General features: G+C 39.5%; 2 protein-coding genes across 4 annotated transcripts in view; both read right to left on the bottom strand.

Moving 5' to 3' along the window:
- Window positions 1-3,790, bottom strand: part of vgll4b (vestigial-like family member 4b) — a 43,349-nt gene extending 39,559 nt beyond the window's left edge. The window contains exons 1-2 of the mRNA XM_075461376.1: window positions 3,621-3,790; window positions 1,168-1,241 (exon numbers count right to left, since the gene is read on the bottom strand). Coding sequence (XP_075317491.1) covers window positions 1,168-1,231 — 64 coding nt within the window. The 5' untranslated portion in view covers window positions 1,232-1,241; window positions 3,621-3,790. The remainder of the gene's footprint in view (window positions 1-1,167; window positions 1,242-3,620) is intronic.
- A 1,559-nt stretch (window positions 3,791-5,349) lies between these two features.
- Window positions 5,350-12,912, bottom strand: tamm41 (TAM41 mitochondrial translocator assembly and maintenance homolog). 3 transcript variants are annotated; one of them, XM_075461369.1, is made up of 9 exons: window positions 12,567-12,912; window positions 11,467-11,649; window positions 11,158-11,250; window positions 10,849-10,999; window positions 9,951-10,096; window positions 7,979-8,144; window positions 7,427-7,497; window positions 7,141-7,203; window positions 6,633-6,722 (listed from the first exon to the last, which is right to left on the bottom strand). In XM_075461369.1, exons 1-8 carry the CDS (start codon window positions 12,702-12,704, stop codon window positions 7,186-7,188), a joined length of 966 nt encoding a protein of 321 aa, XP_075317484.1. In that variant the 5' UTR covers window positions 12,705-12,912; the 3' UTR covers window positions 6,633-6,722; window positions 7,141-7,185. The 3 variants fall into 3 exon arrangements, with proteins under 3 accessions (XP_075317483.1, XP_075317484.1, XP_075317485.1); XM_075461370.1 differs by having other exon boundaries at window positions 7,427-7,494; XM_075461368.1 differs by lacking the exon at window positions 7,427-7,497 and having other exon boundaries at window positions 5,350-6,722.
- Between the last annotated feature and the right edge of the window lie 7,434 nt (window positions 12,913-20,346).

Below are 20,346 nucleotides of genomic sequence, written 5' to 3'. Positions count from 1 at the left end.
CATGCACAGCCCATGACAAAAAGTGACATCAGTGCAAAGGAAAAACAACAAAAACACTGCAGGGGAGAGGGGGAGCTGAGGAGGAGGGGCGGAGAAGTCCCAGGACATTTTACTCAGAAGTGCAAGGAAGCTGATATTCAGCTCATTTAAGCCAAAGCATTGTGGGAAGTTTCTGCTGGCAGGGGAGACGTTACAGCTGAAGCACTTTCAAAATATTCCTACTCTCAAAATACACAAGGGATCTCTTTACAGTATGTTTTCTGGGTTACGTCTATTCTGAATTAATCAAGTATTATGCAACTTCTTGACAAAATGAGGATCTTAATACATCATATAGAGGCTAAGCTCTTCAGTATAAAATGGACATAACAGTCAACTTGTGCCTCTACCATATCAAAATGCTTGTTTTGTCTTAATTAACCTCACTTTAGAACTGAAACTAAAATGTTCCCTGTTGCTTCAGGAGCTTTAAATTCTTTTTCTGAGCTTTTTCTCTCCACAACAGTGTATTCAAGTTCCACTCCACCAAAGAAAAATTATAACACATACAAACAAACCATTGAATACACAAAACTGCAGTGCAGTCTACCAAAAATATTGAACAACCTCTTTTCTGAACAACAAACATCAGCTATCAGTGGCATCCACTGAATGTTAAGTGTGCTGGTATGTTTCACACTGACGGCTGCTGGCTGCACAGAAGCCCTCTGAAAAGGATTGGCCATTTCTCCTTAATCTCAGAAAGATTTTTTTCCACCAAAGCCAAAAGTCCTCAGACAATGACTTTCAGACAGGAAAAGATGGAAGAAGTCAGTGCAGAGAGGTACGAGAACAAGCAGGCAGACTGAGAAAATCATTGACACGCAGCAAAAGGAAGATGGGCAGAGATCATCAGATAGTAATTCAAACACAAGACAAACACCCCACCATGACTCCATAGAAAGCAGGTTAGCACAAGTGCGCAGTATAGCGCTAATGGCAGTTGGTCTCATTTGCCTGTGTATCTGCGAGCTCGCACAGCACAAAGCCGCCTATTGTCTTACAGCAGAGAACAAGACTGGGGGGTTAAGGCTGGATGTAATGCTGGACTTCATCTATATGTAGCACAACTCTAATCATACAAATCTCTTTACAAAGCACAACAGAAAGAAAGCAGGGCAAACTCACTCTCTTCCTCGTTGGCATGAACAAACGATGCGGCTCTTGACAGAACATCCAGCGGGGTCTCCATGCTTGGATGCCTACAGGACAGAGCAGAGGGCAAAATGTCAAACTGATTGATTCAATGTTGCATTTTACACAAAAACTAAGTTAATGTTTAAGGGAGGCCGAGTCATTTAAAGGTCCAAAACTGCTTCAGTGTCTCAGGCTGTTCTCCAACTCAGTCACGAATACTGCTTTGAAGATCTAAAACATTTACTGCAATACCTTTTTAATCTTGCCTTTGTTCTCAAATACAGATCTCTCTGATTCAGATGTAAAAATATCAGATACTCTCTGCAAGACCAAATCACTTAAAGACTATGTTTCAACAGTCGTTTCTTTCACGTGGGGAGTGCTACTTTGCTGGAGTGTCAGATAGACATTTACTGGTGCTGAACTGCTTGCAATACAACCATGTGTGTATTTGTTTACATCAGTAGGCAATTCTTTAGATATCATTCCGTCTATGTGTAGATATATGGACATATAGATATAAATCTATATTTTGTGATATAGATCTTTCGATATCACACAAGCCTGGTATCAAAATCAAACATTTTAAACTCTTTTATTATATAACAACTTTAAATCCCACATAATAACAGACAGAGGCGTGATGAAATATTGACTTTACTTCCTGCTACATAAAAATAAACGGCATGTTTTTTGGTAGTGCTGTTTTTTTTTGCTCGCTGATAAAAGCAGAGAAAGTACGTGTCATGTCTGATTCTGCTGGCAGGCTTTCACAGTGAAAGTATGAAAATGGGTTAATCCCGCGACGGAGAGAGAGTTGATGTTCTCTGCGTACGTGGAGTAATTGTGTGCATGAATTAACATCAGGCTAAATAAATAGGGAAATATTAGCAGACCAGATATTGGTAAATTGCTATAAGTTAAATGGGTTAGCTATTTCATTATGTACACTGCAAGTGAAAGGTTTGATGTGTGCAAATGCTGCTCAAACTTCCGTATATGTGGTTAAGATAGTCATTGATATTATACTTATGATAAAATATTACATGAGTGTAAAAACAAACCCGTGTCTTGTAATCTTCACAGTCTTCCAAAAATTATATGATAACCTGTATCTGAATGAATTTCACCTTGAAGTGTCTCTGAATTGAAGGTTTAAGGGTTTGCTGCTTCAGCATCTACAGGGGGGTATATTAAAGACAAATCTGAAGGAAAAATGCAATGATTATCATCATCAAAATCCCATCGTCTGATCATTTGCTTATGCAAGGAGATCGTGACAGGGATCGACCAAACTGAAGTCCTGCAGACTGCAGACAAAAAGTGAAGAAGCCGGAGCAGAAAATATCAGGTGATTTATTTTCAAAGAATGAAAAAAATCTACTGAAAAAAGATTGTGTAAGAGGATTATATCCGCGATTGCTCTCTCCTGTTAAGACTTGAGTGCTTTTGGAAGAGTTCAGGACTTCTATTGTGATTCATAGCAATACTCCCCTGCAGTATGAAAGTTAGTGGCCAACAGTTTGCTGTATTGTCTGTGACCTTCATGTGTATTTTGACACCATTCCCCTAAAATTTGCTTTAGGATTTTTGGGATTTTTCTCCAACAATGTTGAGCCTTCAGACTGGCTGTGCTATGAAAGGTATTTGAGGACTTTATAAAAAAAAAAAATAAAGGCTTCAGCGCGCTTCTCTCCCCTCTGCATTCCTAGGACGCTGTTTTTCCCCGTTTCTCCCAAGAAAATAGCGTTTTAAGCATTATCGCTGACTTCAGAGTAAACCGGTGACCACTTCAGTGTTTTTTTTTTATATATAAAGATTACAGACCGCCTGTCACCACACAGCCAGTGGTGCGAGTAAACAAACGCAACTCTTGCTGCTGCTTGAACCGACTGGGAGCGATTACAGGCCTTTTAGTGGCAAGTGCGTCCAAATTTCTTCTCATGGGCAAACGTATTTATATCAGGCTGACTCAGTGCGTCTCTACCAGGCGTTCCTTAAGATGCACCCTGTGCCGAAGGGATTACAGCAATGACCCTGCACTAAAATGAAACTGGCAGCGAGGAGGAAATGCACTTGGTTTGGAGATAAGGTCTCTCTCCTTCACTCATTTCCTACACAGTTTAAGTGGGCCCACGACAGAGGGATATCTGAAACATTTGGCCGCGTTATTAGGTTTTCCTGACGTGAGAAAGTCTGAGTCCCGCAGGGTTTTGCCGCATTTCGTGAATGAAGTTTCAACTTAACGCGTTCGTGTTAGAAGGCGGATACTATTCCAGCTCTCTACTACCAAAACACTTGTCCACGCAGTCTTCATTTCCACGCCGACTTTCTCAGAAAGTGGACTGAATTGGTGCCCCCATGTCTCAAGAGGAGCGCGCTCTCATCCAATAAACACGACACAAATGTCAGTCAGACACAACTTCGTGTTTAACAGCACATACCTCCTTCAAGCGCCACTTTGGATCCTTCCAATGCGATTATATATCCGCGTTCAAAATAAATCACAACAAACGTGCAACCCCACAGAGGCAGGAGACAAATGCCGCGGCGAAACCGTCCTTTGGAAAGACAATAGTAGCAGAGCTGTCGGGACAAAGTTGGTTGTAAACGAGGAGGAGGAGGAGGAGGAAGAGGGAGGGAGCGAGGGAGCAGGAATGCCTGGAATGATGGAATTCAGTTCCTAGCAGGTGGTGAAAGTGAAGCGCGCTCATTGGTGGAGGAGCAAAGCCATGATATCAGCATACATTATGATAATAGAGCATTGCATCACATGCTCTGAAGGTTAGGCTGCTGTCACTGCGCGCATTACTCAGGTCAGGGACTCTGAGGGGGTGAAACAATCCGCAGAAACAGCGGGGAAAGTGCCTCTCAGCAAGGCAGCAACTGACACATTATTGGATGAGTTGACATGACAGCATCACTGTGTAAGCAGCATGTTACTGTTGTACATAAAACACAAGTTTTTGTCATCACTGGTCTTCTATATATCAATATGTTTAAGGCTCTATTCTTTTTTTTACATAGAGTCCTTCTCTTAAATGTAACTCAATAAAAAACAGCTTCATAACAGACACTCCTCTACCTCTGCAAAGCTGAGCCTTCTTCAAGGACCAATTTGCTGCTGGACTGCGGCCTATTTGATTTTGTCTTTACATCGGTTGCATCTAAAGTATAAGAAAAAATTAAATACAGTGAAATAGAGCTTAGCATTAAACACAGGCACTAAATTATTTCCTTCCACCAAGAGCAGACTTGGACCATGTGGGGAACTGCAAAAGTGTTGACCTGAAAACTGTCACAGAAAATCCTTGTGTGCTCAGTTGGCTGCAACATTGGTAGATCAGCAACAGAGGGGAAAACAAAGCCTTGGAAGACATAAGTGAATCTGCTTTAAGATGACTAATGAGTGCATAACTCAGGTATGACTCACGATGAGGTGACAAACACGGTGACTGTATTAGATAACTCGTAATCACGTGACCGTACTACAGTGCAGTGAACTTTAAGGATTTTTGTTTTGCTTTTAAAAGTGACGATGTACTATGCCTCCTTTTTCATTTCACAATCGTTTGCCAATCAGCTACATGAAATGTAGTAATATACCAAATGAAAGGGTGGTAAGTGTGTGAAAACGCAGCATTTCAAACTTGGCCCTTGATAAGGTGTGTGTTGTAAAGGCCCCGGACAAGAAAACAAAGAGTAAGGAGACGGTCGCTGGACTTTATAATCCTCACACCTCCATGTTGTTATTGACTAGTGCCTACATAAACCCACTGTCCAAACACTGCAGCCAAAGGTCACAGGGGGTGTGTCTGCATAAAAATACACAAACACACACTTTTACTGGGCTACACAACATGTTTCAGAGGTGGTACTTTGGTATGACTATGTTGTTTCTATCTTGAATAATACATTTCAAGTGGAATATGTTTTCACATGTCACAGTAAAAACAGTAAATGTTTAACAAGTGTTTAATTGCAGATCACACTCCCCAGCGAGACAAAGGCTCAATTATTTCACACCTGTGCTCTCTGTTATAGTGTCCCAAAAAGGGACATGCACGTTTTTTGGGTGGTGGGAGGAAGCTGGAGCACTCGGAGAGAAACCACACATACACGGGGGAGCACACGCAAACTCCAAAACCATACGAATAAAGAGAATCGTTGCTGTTAGGTTCAAAAGTTTATTAAACTAATTTTTTGTAGCTCACTGAGAATACAGCTGCGAGGAGCCAGCAAATGCCTCCTCCCATCAAACAACTCCAGTGGATGAATAAAAACATGGAGAGAAAAAGAGGTAAAAATTCAACGAGTGAGAAATATACAATGAGAAATGTAAATGTGTAGACTTGTGTAACAGATTTCATGGGGTCCACAATCCCTTTTGGTGTCCAACAGATTAAATAATGGACCATGGCAGTTTACAAGCCTGTTAGAGGGTCAAAAGTTGGCTTTAAATAGTTGAATTAAGTACTTTGGGGTTAGGGGATTCGGCTTCACCAGTGAAGATTAGGGTAAAGAAACATATCATGTCAACCACCATCTTCATAAAGGTAGGAACATGTCCATGGAAAATACTCAGATGCGTCTACTGTCACGCCCATGGGATTTCTCCCCATGTTTTTAGTTTGGTGTTTTATCATGTGTTTATCATGTCTTAGTTTTTAAGTCCATGTTTAGTTAAGTTTTGCCATGTTTTAGTTTTGCCATTGTTTTTCCCTCAGTCCCCATGTTCTGGTCATTAGTTTCATGCACTTCACCTGTCCATCGTTTCTCAGCTGCACTCATTTATCAATCACCCCGTTCAGTATTTAGTTTCCAGGTTTCCCCTTTCAGTTTGTGAGATCTTTACCTACCTACCCGTCAATATCCCTCATGCCATGCCACGACCCCACGTCAAAGTTAAGTGTTTTTTTTCCATGTTACGTCAAGTCTTTTGTTTTGTCTCAAGTTCTTATTCCACAGTTTAGGTTTTTTGTCATCCGGCTCAGCCGCGCCCTTTGTTTGAACTTTGTTTTTGTGAAATAAAACCCTGTTTGTTTTTTACTTCTCTAAGTCCGCATCCGTGTCTTACCACCCCACCCAAACCTGACATCTATCACACATTACCAGAGTAATTTCTACATTACACTCGAGGTAAATGTGCGCACCATTTTCATTCCACAGGCTTTTGATGTGGCCCTCTCGCCAGTGTCTCACAAGTCACTCCAGCCCCCAACCATAAAGGGCTAATCTACAGTACCACTAAATGCCAGCCACAATTCAGTCCGACTCTGGAAATGTCATCTTTTTTTCCGCAACTATTAGAAATTTAATGAGAAAGGGCAGTTCAGAGACAGTTCTGAACTGTTCACGTGGAGTCCCATGAAATGATGCAACCAGAGGTTAACAGGGATGGATTGTTAGCCTGACAAAGATAAGGACAGAAAGGTTCTGAGTCAACAGACAGAATCAGGACATCTGTGAGACAGATGGCTTCCTCCTCCAGCCCTTCCACATCTTCATCAGTTTTTTGGAGCTGTAGGACACCGTCTTCCACAGGCCTAAGGGGACCGGGGCACAAGAGCATGTCGACATTAACACAGTTTCTATGTTCACAATGGAGAGCTTAAAAACAACATTTTAGAGATACCGATTTTGTCCAAAGGTTCTGAAAATCAGTCCTGATCCTGAGGAAAGCCCTGAGGCCGAAATGTGAATGCATATGGAGCCAGTGTGCAACACTTGATTAAAAGTTTTTCTCGTCATTAATTCCCAGTGATCAGCACCTTTTCTACAATTTTTAGCGTGCTCTACCTTCCTACTGTATTAATGAACTAACCTGCCGGCTGTAGCTCTTGTGTTAGTCTGTAAAGATTAGAGGTTTCACTCTTTCCATCTAAGCAAATAAGTGCATTTCCAAAAATCTCACACTATTCCTGAGTCAACACGAACTCATTCACATAGTGTAGGAATTCTTACCTGCTGTAGCAATGCCTTTTATACTCTGCGTTATACTGGAGGACTTCACAATAGATGAGATACCTGCAACAGAGCAATAACACACTCAACACCAGTTGTTCCGCAGTATGACTGCTGACAGCCTGTCTTTTAAAGGTGTTTTGTGTTGAGAAAACAAAACATTTTGAACGTCTTGCTCTCCATTTGCTTCATCCATTGACATCAACCCAAGTCTGAGCTTCTTGTCTGTCAATATACAAAACGTCAAATGGTTCATCCATTTATTTGTTTTTATTTATGATCTTACAGAAAACAGAAGTCGCTGAACCTTTGAGCCTTTCTTCAGCCCATCATCCATCTCTTCTCCACCAAATGCTGCTGTGTATAATCGGCACAAGAACACACCCCACGGCAGATTATCATCACTTTGGGTTTTTTTTTTTTACCACCAAAGAGGTTCCAGTGCTGGATCGGAGGGCCAAATTCAATTTTTTTTTTCTGCTGCGACCACCAAAGCACTGGCTCCTGCCCTGAAAATGTGAAATTACAGCAGCCAGAACAAACTGGCGGCAGAGTTTTGGAGACCAACCAGAGCGACTGTGAGCGTCGTGTTTAAAAACACAGAGCCCACGTAGAGCGGAGTCAGTTTACTTCAAGAGAGAGTAAAAGAAAGTGAGCCACAACACAAAGTCAAAGCAGCAGTGTTAGCACATGAGCTCAGAGTTCCTCAAATCAGTGTTTATTAATCCTGTTTGCAGAGATGTTAATAAGTACAGATCTGTGGATCTCTTTCCAGCCCTGAACCAGCACTGAAATACGCTTTGGTTGAAAAGGGATATTTGTGTATTCTCAGATTTACCTTGTTGCACAACTGCCCCACAGTCGGGGTCCTGAGCCACCTGCAGCAGGATCTCCTCCACATCCCGGTTTTTTCCTGGGGGATCAACTATCTTTGTGATCCTTTGCTGAAGAGTTCGGGGTAACGCCATCAGCTGGATAAACTGGCCTTCAGGGCTTTTGTCGACCTGCATGAACAAAAAGAAGTAATGTAAACAATAAATAACAAAGGTCCTTCCAGTCGACCAGCACAACAATTACACGGACAGCGGTCATCTGGTCAGACACAAGTGTACAGCAATCAATAGACAGAGGTGATTATAGTGAGTATATGTGTGCAGGCTTGCAACCAACCCTCTAACTGTTCATTACTGAACTGTTACATTCTACTCAAAGATTTTCTGTGGAATATTGCAAACATTATTTCTACTTCTCCTTCTGGACCCCAATTAATGAGAACAGATCCATTTTTAAGTAAAATAAAGTATGTCTCCGATGTCCTGACAATCGATGGAATTTAAGTCATTTTGCGTTCACATGTTGGTCCCAGTGATTCTAGATTTCTGCGTTTGTGTTTTTACGAGTTACTTTAAGAAACTGCAGTATTGATAGTATCTCAAGCACTGATGTTGTATCTATTGGCGCTTTTCCACTAGCTCGCTTCGGCTCGGCGCTCTATTGCGTGTCGGTTACAGTTCAAAACTGCATTTATCTGTGCTCTTTGGTCAGCAGACTGTATTACTCAAAAACATCTGCAACATTTCTGTTCTGCACAAAAGCTTTCCACTGTAGTGAGGAATAAAGCTATGAATAACAAACATTACAGGAATGAGTGTAGGACTACCAGCAAGCATTTCTTATGGGTCTTAAAATTGAATTGCGTAAAAACCAGGTACAGGGATCTGTTATTAGGGAAAAATTGATATAGGGGGCTAACCCTGTGATCGCACACAGTCTCATAAGTTACACAAAGCGAACACTTAAGCTGAACAAGAACACCAGAGAATCTCTACATAATGTGCAGAGTAATAGGTCTGCAGTTGCCCCTCCGTAGCATTAGATTATCCCCTGAAGAAGCCCTCCAGCAATTGGAAATATTCAATGAAAAACACACAGTGAGCAGAATGTGAAGAAAAAAAAGTGGAAATGGATGCGTTTTCTTCTCAGACCACTGAAAATGTCAGATCTGTAGCACTTCTTTTCTATATTTAAAAATCAGTGATGCATGTATTTAGACACTTAGACCACTATATTCAAATAAAGGTTTAAAGCAATGAAGAGGTCGGCACGACAGAGTTTGAAACAGCAGTTCTTACTCACACATTTGTTAATGTTTCCAAAGAAACGTGCTGTATTCCCGTATGATAGAATGTGATCATTTTCCAAGTATTAGTTGTCAGTAGGGATCCAGCTGTGTAATTCCACACGGACTCTGAAGCAAATGTTGTTGGCAGAAAGTTTTAAACAAGCTTTAAACTGATTAAAGTGTGCGCTCATCTCTCAGCCTCTAATGTCTTCATCCATTTTTATCAATTTGTATTTAACTTCGATGTTATTTCTAAATCTGCTTTGTTACCTTTGCTTACGAGGTCACAAACATAAGGGTCGTGTAAATATATTTATTGGATTTGGTATGCTTTTAGTTTCCTTATGCAAAGCTCATAGTGCAACAGTCACAGCAAAGCTGCGACACACACAAACAAAAAACACACAGTTTCTTGCGCTTAACCACACCTGCAATCTAATTACCAAACTTGTTATTCCAGGGGGGCGAAGAGTATTTCCTTGGTATAACAGAAGTGGTGTTAATAGTTAGAGATTACACCAGGAAACATACAAAGAATATGTGCCCAGATGAATCAATGTTTAAACACGCAAAACTGTAGTAAACATTATGTGTCCAAACTGCAGGAAGCACATAAGTTGATGTTAGTCAAATGTCAAGTAAATACTACATGTAGGTGTGCATTTTATGTCCGTTTACCGTGTCGTACCTCAAGCTTTCCTTGTTGAGGTTTGTAAACCACTTGCGGGCAGTCCCGTAGGATGTTGCTGTAGAGAATCCTGAAGTACTGAATGTTGTCTCTGACGATATTGGCCACCTTGGACTTATCTTCTCCAATTATCATTCGAAAATCCCCTTCAGAAGCACAGACAAAATGTTTTTATTCAAGAGACACAAAGTTCAAAAGAAGCAAAGAAAAGTCTGCCGTGTCCTGTTTTTGTCAAATGTGATATATTCACTGTAGCATGTTACCTTATCCCAACATAGTTTTAGTGATGAGTCTTTAATTACAGGTAGTATTAAAAGTCTCACTGGTAAGCTCGCCGTGGCTTTACCTTCTTCCACAAAACTTTCCTCATGTCTGCACATTCTTAACATGAAAACAATTACTTGGTAAACAAATATCAGGAAAGAAAACAGAAAAACACCCGATTTTTTTCTCAGTCCAGCTGACCAAATCACTACTCTGATTGATATAATAGTTAAAAATAACAGTACAGTATGTTGGGAGCTTTCTGTATTTGCATCTCATGCAATTCCAGAAAATTTATTCTGAAATTTAACACATTCTGCTGCCTCTAGCTTTCTCTTCAGGAGTTCTTACTTGTAAGTACAGCTACATTTTCACTGAGTGGCCATTTTGTCGGATGATGCTGCGAGAAGAGTTACACTTATGTTTTAAGATGCAAAAAGCTAAACATTTGAGTATATAGGCCCATGAAGAGCGATTTTATCTCCATCTTATCTGGGTGTTTCAGTCCCAGAAGTTCCGTGTTGTACAGTTACAACTGAGCTAACATATTTGCCTGCATTTTAAAAGGACAGTGTTGGTTGGACTAAAACAATATTTCCCTTTTTTCTTGTGTCATGTAAATGCGCCTGCTCACCAGCATAAGAAAGACCAGCGATCTGCAGAAAAAGGTCTTCCTCCGTGAAGCTCTCTGGCAGCATGAGGAAGGAGGCTGTCACAGCACTCTTCAGATTGGCCACCAGAGCAGCACGGAGCTTTCCATTCTCACTCTGCACCAGCATTTTCACCTGCACGGGAACACATACAGCACACATCAATCACTTGTCCAAACAAGCATCGGCAAAGCCAGAGAAGTCTTGACTGATCAGGTATATATTTCAGCAGTAAAGTTGGGAAAACACAAAAGTTAGTTCAACAAGTAAGTGCATAGGATCAGGATACTAACTGGCTTGTGAAGGCGTCCAGCGGCATACAAGGTCTTCCAGTGCATCAGGTCATCGATCAAAGAGTCTGTACTAATGATGCCATATTTGATTATCTGTGAGGAAGAAAGGGATGTGGTCAAACTGCTTAGAATAACCTTTTTTTGGAGCCAAAAATGCGTAACAGAGTATGATTCATGTATATGCTATCATCAGCTAAAAAACTGAAGTCAGTTCAACTGGGCACTATCATCTCTAACGATCAACAAAAGAAAGGAAAGAAAGAAAAACACTTTCAGATGCATTCAGGATACAGTAATGTAGTGATTTACCCTCCCATCCACAGGCACCAGTGTGTTGTAATATATTGAGGCCCCATGGTCATTTTGTATGGAGCTGATCATCGTGGGGCCCAGCAGCTTGAGGATGGAGTAGTGTTTGCGATTCTGTAGCAGATTCATGGTGTGCCATGTCACTGGGTCGTCCACCGCAAACACAAAGTCCAGCATGTTTTTCTGCATGTATTGGAGGTCAACAAAACAGGAAACATCACATTTACTCATACAATGACTTGGGACACAGTTACAAATTCTTGCATGCAGTGAGTGCATAAATGTATTAAGCTTGCTGTTTCACTGGAATCATACTATCTTGACATGATTACATTGTGCCCTAAGTCCTTTAGACTGGTTTAAGTTTAAGAATTCACTTTGCACATGTAAATAATGTGTCCTCTGCATTTGGACTAGAACTAATCAGTTTTCTATACACAAGGCTCCTTTGAGCAATATCATCAGGAAGCATGCATTTACGCTGATATGCTTATGACACCCAGCTCCATTCATTTGTGAAACCAGAGTACACAACTGAGGTAACTGTTTTTGGAGATACACTATAAAAACACACAGCTACTCTGTGTGGTAAAACCTTCTCTTTAAGTACTATTGTGAGAAACCTTGAGAGTAATCAACATTTCACTGCTATTACAGATTGTTTATATAGGATATGTTTATCTTTAAACTAGTTTAATTCCTTCATGAGTCACCTTTTGTTCTGTATAGCACTCTGGGTTGAACTTCAAAATGAAGCTGAGTAGAGAACAGCTGATTGCACCTACATACTTTGGTTAATATTTTTGTAGGATTTTGGAATAAATGTGTAAAGGAGAGATAGCCTATGTTGAACTATTGTGATTCAGTGCTCGTTTACGTAATATCTTAAAAAAGGTCATTAATTACATAATAAAATCTGTTACAGACTATTTCAATAACATTGCCCACTCTTTCTTTTGCAAATGCATGCTCGCACTATATGAAGCACCAAACACAAACACAAGCAAAACAACAGTATGAAACAACGGTAACAGTACTTATTTTCTGAGCAGACTTACTTGTCACTTTAACCAGGTTAGCTTTAGTTTAGAAACTCTTACCTCCATTTGACCTTGGCTGGTTCCATGCTGTTTAAAAACGCCAGATCCGTAGGCAAAAGCTAAACTGATGTCCTGTGGAAACTGTGTCAGTATCCTTCTGTAGAGCACGCTGTTGTTGTGCAAAGCTAAAAGAGTCATTTTTGAACTAGCTACTTCACCTATTCAGCAACAACACGAGACACTTTAACGTTACAATAACCGACTAAACAACACATGAAATAAACAAACAACCCGTGGGGTAAACTGGGAGATACATTTCACACAGAGGGATTTAGAAACTCTGACAACTATACATGACTGAAATTCTCCATCAGGTCAATTTGGACGGGTGAGCTGTGTGCTCTACCGTCGACGGAAATATGCGTCACAGACTCAGCGGGATTATGGGAAAAGTAGTTAGAGATAGCAGATAGGCATTCGGACCCGGACCTCTTAACCCACCGTTAAACGGCCTGCATAATTATATTTTGGTTATTTCACTTGTAATGCGAAAAAATTCTACACACTGATGTAAGGCACATGGAAAATAGTTTCATAAAGTATGAATAGTTACATTTTCAGCCAGCAGAGGGCGGGTTTTTATTCATTTCAGCTAGTAGGAAATGATGTCATGCAATGTGTGACTACGTGTTTGCGTTTCCTGTGACAGCCGTAGTCTGACTGCAGCACTAAAGCGTGGAGATTGTTTTGAAAGGTTAGTTGTGGTGGGGTGGGGGATACGTAGAGACAATACAAACACAGTTATTTCACTTTATCTAGTCATTACAGATGAAAATACTGTATTTTTGTAAGATTTTTCCTCCACACCATGTACATGCACTGGACAAAAGCATAGAAACAACTACGACAGTGCAATAAAACAGGAGAGTATTAACCAAGGTAACCATAGATACTACAGAATGGAAAATGGTTTCTTGAAAAAAAGAATTCCTTCCGTGAAAAATGGTGCGTTTTCCTATTCTATTTTGACAAATGTGTTTCCATAAACCAGTCAATTGCTCATCTGTGCTGCCATAAAGCGCCTCTGGGAAAGAATAGAGCAGAATATAATTAGTAAAAGTTAGTACTTAAAAGTCAAGCCAATTTGTTTTTGGTTTAAAGGGGAGATTATATTCCACATATTTTATGTGTTTTACTTTTTTTAGGGTATTTTTTATTTTTTTTTGGATGCTTTTCAACACTTGAAAATTTTCAAATTTTCAGATTTAAATGTAAAAATTGAAATTTATAATACTAATAAAATAATTGTCTCTTTGTGGGTAATAATCGGGGGAAGTTTCTCCGTAATTTCTTTTGGTTAATGTTTTACTATTTATTTTTTACTTATAATTACCCAACGTGAGTGACAGTGTGTTTGACTTAATGCTGACTTGATGTGATGCATAAGCATTTTGAAGCAACACGCAATAGTTTAAAATCTTGTCTGACTTTTGCTGGCAGCAGCCAAATTCTATTGTCAAAATGTGAAAAAGACATCATGAGGATGTTGACTGCTACAATCAGCTATTAGACTTGATTTTATAACAGTGCTGGAGAGTAATGGAAAAAAATGTTTTGAAGTAAAGAAAAACCTATTGGAGGAGAGGTCAAATTGAATATATAAAATCTGAGGAGCCTGGCAAAAAAAAAATGGTGCAAATTATTCTTGAATGTGATATTAATTTAAAATACAGCACCCCTCTAGCAATAAAAGAAAAGCCTGATGATGCCATCATCAGTCTTTCAGAGGCCCACTACTCACATCTAATTAAATGAATTAATATTGAATGTTGACCATTAGCAATATGTCTACAGCTCATTATTAGATGTCAAGAGTGAGACTAATATTATGTTCTCTGTAATTGCCGGGAGCCATCTTTTCAGCCAGATGAATATTGATAAGGTCAGTGAATCCTGACTCACAGGCTTAATCTCTGTATGAAGCATCTTGTTACTTCAGGAACAAGAACAAGGCGCCTCAACAACCAGAAAGAGTTTTCTTCCACAGGTTTTTCATGCTGTAACACACCAGGCAAATGCTATATCATATCTTGCTATCATGGTCCTAGAAATGTACACATTTCCTTACTACCTGCAGCCATAGGTTCATAGGTTTTCTTCCTCAGATAGAACTTAAGAGAAGAAGTTTACAAGAATTAATCTGAGCACAGGTGCTGAAGCAAGAACAATATTATTTTTTTCTATAGTTAGTTTTCACTGTTTTCAAGAAAAGAAAAACTGCTTTAGTCATTTCAGGAACTTGCTAAAATGCAGCATTTTGACATTCATGTAAGAGACAAAGTCCCCCTTAAGGCTGTTGGTGCAAAGGAGAAAATTGGGTAAGTCGATTCAAGAGCAACTAAGTTTTTTAGGCCCTTTTGGCAATCAGCATTATTTTCACATGGTGTCGAATAACCTTCCTGAACCATAATAAAGTTGGTATTATAATCCAGACCATCAACTTTTACTACTTTACTACTCTTACTACTAACAAAAGGGCCTTTTGAATGGCAAGTTCATCCTCAAAACCCTGCCAGAGGGTTCTCTTGACAAACCAAAGTTATCTGCTGTTACTGTTTATGTGAACTGCATTCTTACCTGGAGTAAGTTGAGTCCCACATATATTAAAACACACGACTGATGCAGAGACCCCCACTAAAACCCAAAGGCAAACCACACCAAGTGGATTGCAATAGAGACGTCTGGACAACTCTACAGTATCTGTGGGGAGGTTAGACACAGTTACAATGTGTAAGATCATTTTCTTAAAATGTCACTTTCAGGTCAATTTGCCCTTCTGTTGTTGCTTGTTGAGCTTGACTTTGCCATGATAAGCCTTTCAGCATATTTCTTTTTCAGAATGCTGAAGAATGATCTGTACAGTCAAGATCATTTGTTTTGGATTGTTCGCAATAATAAAGCAGGGATATTTATTGGCTCCTATCATTGATAAAAGCATTAAGATATATCCCTTCGGGTGCATTTAGAGCATACAATTAAAGTACAATTATTTTGTGATTAATCATTAGTATATCATTATATCATGAGTCAATCTTAATCAACTGACAGCCCTAATTTGAAAACATATCAATGATCTCCAGGAGGGGTTTGTAAATGCACTCAGCCAACCAGTGAGAATCCTGAAATCACACCTTCATATTTCATTACAGTTTTTGTGTGGGTTTGTATGAAAGAGACATTAGTGACTGGACTGAAAGCAAAAACAAAAAAAAAAGCCTTTGTAACAGGACTAGCCAGTTACACCCAGTTAGTGTTTCTTGTGTTTGCACAATGATCTTCATATCTTTAAGTCATCTGGATGATTTTAGTCCTCCATGACTTCTTTCAGTATCATTGGCATTTTCAGATTCACCCTATATTTACTAGTTTGAGAGACTGCTCTTAGACATTTTAGATGACCACAGTTTGAATCTTATGGCTCAACAAAGACCCAGTCCACGGTTCAGCTCGCTATTAAAGGTTGCTGTTGAATAAATCTTAACATCAGTCTGTCAATCTGAAATCCAGAAATCTAAATCCCATTGATCAGTCTTCACTCTTATCTGAAGAGGTTTAGAGCTCATCTGATAAACCAATTCACCAGCTAGTATGGCATAAAATACAAGCACAGGTACTAACATGTACACACAATGATGATCCGGGAGAATACTTTCAGCTTTTGCACGCCTGTTGCCATGGTGACGGCCATTGCTGCCCATGCCTGGTGGTGGAGCATCAAAAGAAAATGCACAATCAACCACACAAATACATTTCTGCAGCTGAACAGTTGGTTCAAACCTCCCAAAGAAGACAAGAAAACAGAGCCTGCTCCTTTCATCCTACAACATAGAGGAGTTAGAGTTTCACCCAGCACAGAGACAGTCAGCGTTATTCACACTCTGAGTCAGAGGTGTATGAAAGCCAAACTTACACACACATTTCAGGAAATTCACAAGCTCTGAACATTCAGTGGCACTGCTGTTGATGTTCTGCATTGAAACAAATAGTTTTGGTTGATTTGCAATCGCCACAAAGATAATGTAGATGATGTGTGTAAAAATTAGTTGCCCATTGGGATCTATTAATTATATCCAGTTCCTCCAGTGCTTTATCTTTTGTTTAGGCAGTAAAACATAGCTGTAAGTAAACCCAGATTTAATTATGCATACAGTGGATAGTAGGTAAATATAACTTTCTTACTTAAACTACATGATTTAACTGCTTTGTTTGGATTACATTTCATACCAAGGGTATGTATTTCAAAACAGCAGTGACATCAACCAAAGCACATTTCCTGGCTCCACACACAATAATAATAATAATAATAATAATAATAAATTTTATTTATAACGCACTTTACATTTACAATAAAATCAAAGTGCTAATCACAATCTAACACAATCACTCACATGCTCAAATATTTTAGCTTTTATTTCAGCACTCATACACCATGGCATCATTTTTTACATGATGTCACAACATTTATTTCAATCCAGAGTTGTAATCATTTTTCACCAGGATCTTGTATTGATGATGGAGTTGGTCCACTGCATGAAATCTTCAGCAGCACATCCAGACTTTCAGTGAGGTTAAAGTCTGGACCTTGTGGTGGCCAATCAGATGAATCAAACTGAAGCAAGCTCGGGTCACTTGCTTAGTTAAATGTCTTTTATGTGCATCAGTCACTCATGATATTGATTGGACTTTTTATTTTGTTAACAGTTTTTTGGCAAGGTATTTAAATATTAAGTCTTTAATGAATGAGACACATTCAATCCATAATTTCTGGTAAAATTTTTTTGCCATTTTAATTTTTTGGAGTAGTTTTAGTGCTTTCACACACGGTGACAATGAGAAACAGCATTGTAATGCAATGATACACAACTGGTCTTGAGAAAATTAGTTGGTCTCTTTTTGGGAAACCTTTGTAAAACATGTATTTTTCTTATTATCTTGCAATCATTTAGTATGTCCTATACTAAATGATTGCAAAAATGAATTTTGAGAAGAGCATCGCTGCTGCTTACCTGTTAGCCAAATTTCCCAAAAATCAATCAATAATTATATACCTTGCTTGCCTTATTACCAATGTCATTGTTGCTTTGCAGCTAGTTAACTCACCATGGCATAAAAAACTGATATGTCACAGTGTGAATTTGCAGTTTTGATGCATGTCAGCTCGCTGAGACCTAGACATTGGGACTTCTCATACTTAAATCGGTGTCTCTGCACCCAGGTCCAATTCTCATGTAAATTCTCAAAAAGTAAAGGCTCTTTCATCACCCTGGGCTCTTGACTGAAATGATAGATGTGAGTACATGAAATGAACTCTTTGTAACAATGGATTTCTGTTAGTGATCTGCACACTCTTGCCCTGCCGATTGTGCTGGACTGAGCAGCTTTGCTGTGACTGCTGCTGTCACTTATTACTACTGCTATTACTCTTGGTTCCCCGAGGGTGAAGTTGTCGCTACTCATTTCCTGTTGTTCTACCGTGTTGCACATGGAGTATCATTCTTAGAAATGACAACCTAGAAATCAGTTGAATATACTGTGTACTCTAATAATTATCAGTTTAATTCAATTTCAGTTCTGAAAGGGTTAACATATTTAAAGTGGACTAGTTATCAGTGTATCAATTTTTTTTGAGGCTTTATTGTTGTGCTTACTGAGCCAGAGTGGCTCTTGGCATGGCAAGTTTGTATCTTGAATTTTCTCTTGTGCCTAAAATACACATAACATGTAAGCCTTTTGTGAAAAATACCAGCATTAGTGTCTTCAGCACTTCAGCATACTTTTCAAAGTAGCTTTAGCTGTGTGTGTGTGTGTGTGTGTGTGTGTGTGTGTGTGTGTGTGTGTGTGCGTGCGTGTGTGTGTGTGTGTGGTTTACTGTGCACAAGCCTGGTTAAATGGTGTTTTGGGGGATTTGCTGCAGATACATGAGTTCTGCGTGGGTGTTTTAACCTTATGGTTCCATTTATCCATGCAGCACCATTAAAGTTAATTCAAAAAGATTTCTTTTATAAGCGCTCAGCTGAAACTGCAATATTCCCTAAAGTAGATTGAAAGTGCATAATGGACATTTAACCTGTGTTTTTTTCTATCTTGTTTTCTGTCACAGCTGAGTCAGAGTGTCAGCTCTCTTTTTTACTGCGAGAAATGTGAGGAGGTGACTGCTGGGAAGATCTATCGTTGTGAGGTGTAAAAACAGAACTAGACAATAACTTTAAAAAAGCATGAGCCTACGATAGCCACAGCTTCCGCGGTGCTGCCCCGTGTTTTAATGAACACCCCAGTGTATTAGATGACTCCCTTGCAAGGCAACCTTAAATTGAATCAGTTATATTCTATATAACGTGCTTTCCCATTACATGTAGTCATAAATCAATTGAATAATACTGGGATAGAGTTGAGAATTATTTGGATGACTCATTAAAACATTGGAATTTTATCAGATTATATTGATGCTCTCCTGAGGCTGTAGAACAAAATACATCATGTCATGAACACCTAAAATTGATGCCAGATGTGCAAAGAGCCAAAGTGTTCAGATTTTTCCTGGATTATCTATATTTCTCTGGTGAGGCAGCAGAGGATCTTTGACACCCCCACAGAAATCTACAGCAAATCCACGACAGCAACATTTGACGTTGGATGCTCACACCACACGCTCAACAAACTGATCATGAAGTCAGTTCAAATCCAACCCTTGATGAAGCGTACTTTGTTGTATCCTTTGTAGTCTACAGATGAAGTCAGTGTTTGGATCCACTCTCTCTACCTCTCACTGTGAGTGTGTATGGCCGTGTGTGCACGTTCCCTGGGCGCTCACAATGAAGCTATTCGAGACAAAGGTCTGCATGCAGGAGGGTGGAATATAGGTTTTTTTTAGCATCTGTGTCTTGTGTGCATGTGTGGGCGTGTGCATGAATGCGTGTATTTGATCCTGTGCTTGTAGTACGTGTGTGTGGACACATAAATGACGCTCCAGGCAATTTTGCTTTTTTTATAGTTGCACATCTTTTCTGTCTTTCCTCCACAGCAGCAGCAGCATAGAACAGATCAGGTTGTTCTCTCTGAACTATAACTACTTTATAACCTTATCATCAGCTGATGAGGGGGAGCTGAGGAGGGTCGGATGTTCATAATCATTTGATAGAGTGCTGCTTTATCCGGTGATGAGAGTTAGGGGTAATCTGACAGCTGCCAAGTTTGGGCACATAGCATATGTCAAGGTAATAAAACTCCTCTATTCCACAGCAGGCACTCGCATCTACTCACTACTAAGCAGTATTGAAATAAAATTAAAAATCACCTATAAATAAAAAACAAGACAGAATTCAAAGTAAATGACTCATGGTGTGACTGCATGTCTTTGTAGTTCAAAATGATACAAAATGAAAATTTGGGCCTTTATCTGATACACAAGTCACTTGTTCTTGTATAATCTAATGGCCTTTTATTATGTTTAATGACATTATGAAATACAAATGATAAAACAGTCGAGCTCTTGACAAATTTACATTGACATTACTGCTAAACATTATTCTTGAATTAAAATGTGTCATATGTGTGTGTCCTGAAACGGACCAGGCATACATTGCACGTTTGTACCTCACCTTGAGTCTCTTTTGGTTAACTAAAGACAGTCTCCCTCATCAGCCTGACTCATCATGACTTGCTACAAATGTGAACCCTGCAGATTTTTTTTAGTTTAGCACTGTGTCACTTAGAGGACATGCTGTTACATTACACAGAGTGTGGCTTTTCATTATTTGCTGCTAAAATAAGCAAGACCGCC

Source organism: Odontesthes bonariensis, chromosome 3 (assembly GCF_027942865.1).
Source record: "Odontesthes bonariensis isolate fOdoBon6 chromosome 3, fOdoBon6.hap1, whole genome shotgun sequence".
Taxonomy (NCBI): domain Eukaryota; kingdom Metazoa; phylum Chordata; class Actinopteri; order Atheriniformes; family Atherinopsidae; genus Odontesthes; species Odontesthes bonariensis.
This window is presented reverse-complemented; position numbering and strand designations above follow the sequence as displayed.

What these genes read in the sequence shown, in the direction of transcription:
- tamm41 (XM_075461368.1), bottom strand. Translation starts at nt 12,704, where the DNA reads ATGACTCTTTTAGCTTTGCACAACAACAGCGTGCTCTACAGAAGGATA. An exon ending in CTGGACGCCTTCACAAGCCA is followed by an intron (nt 11,000 to 11,157) that starts GTTAGTATCCTG and finishes GTTCCCGTGCAG; the next exon opens with GTGAAAATGCTGGTGCAGAG. An exon ending in CGCTGGTCTTTCTTATGCTG is followed by an intron (nt 10,097 to 10,848) that starts GTGAGCAGGCGC and finishes GTGCTTCTGAAG; the next exon opens with GGGATTTTCGAATGATAATT.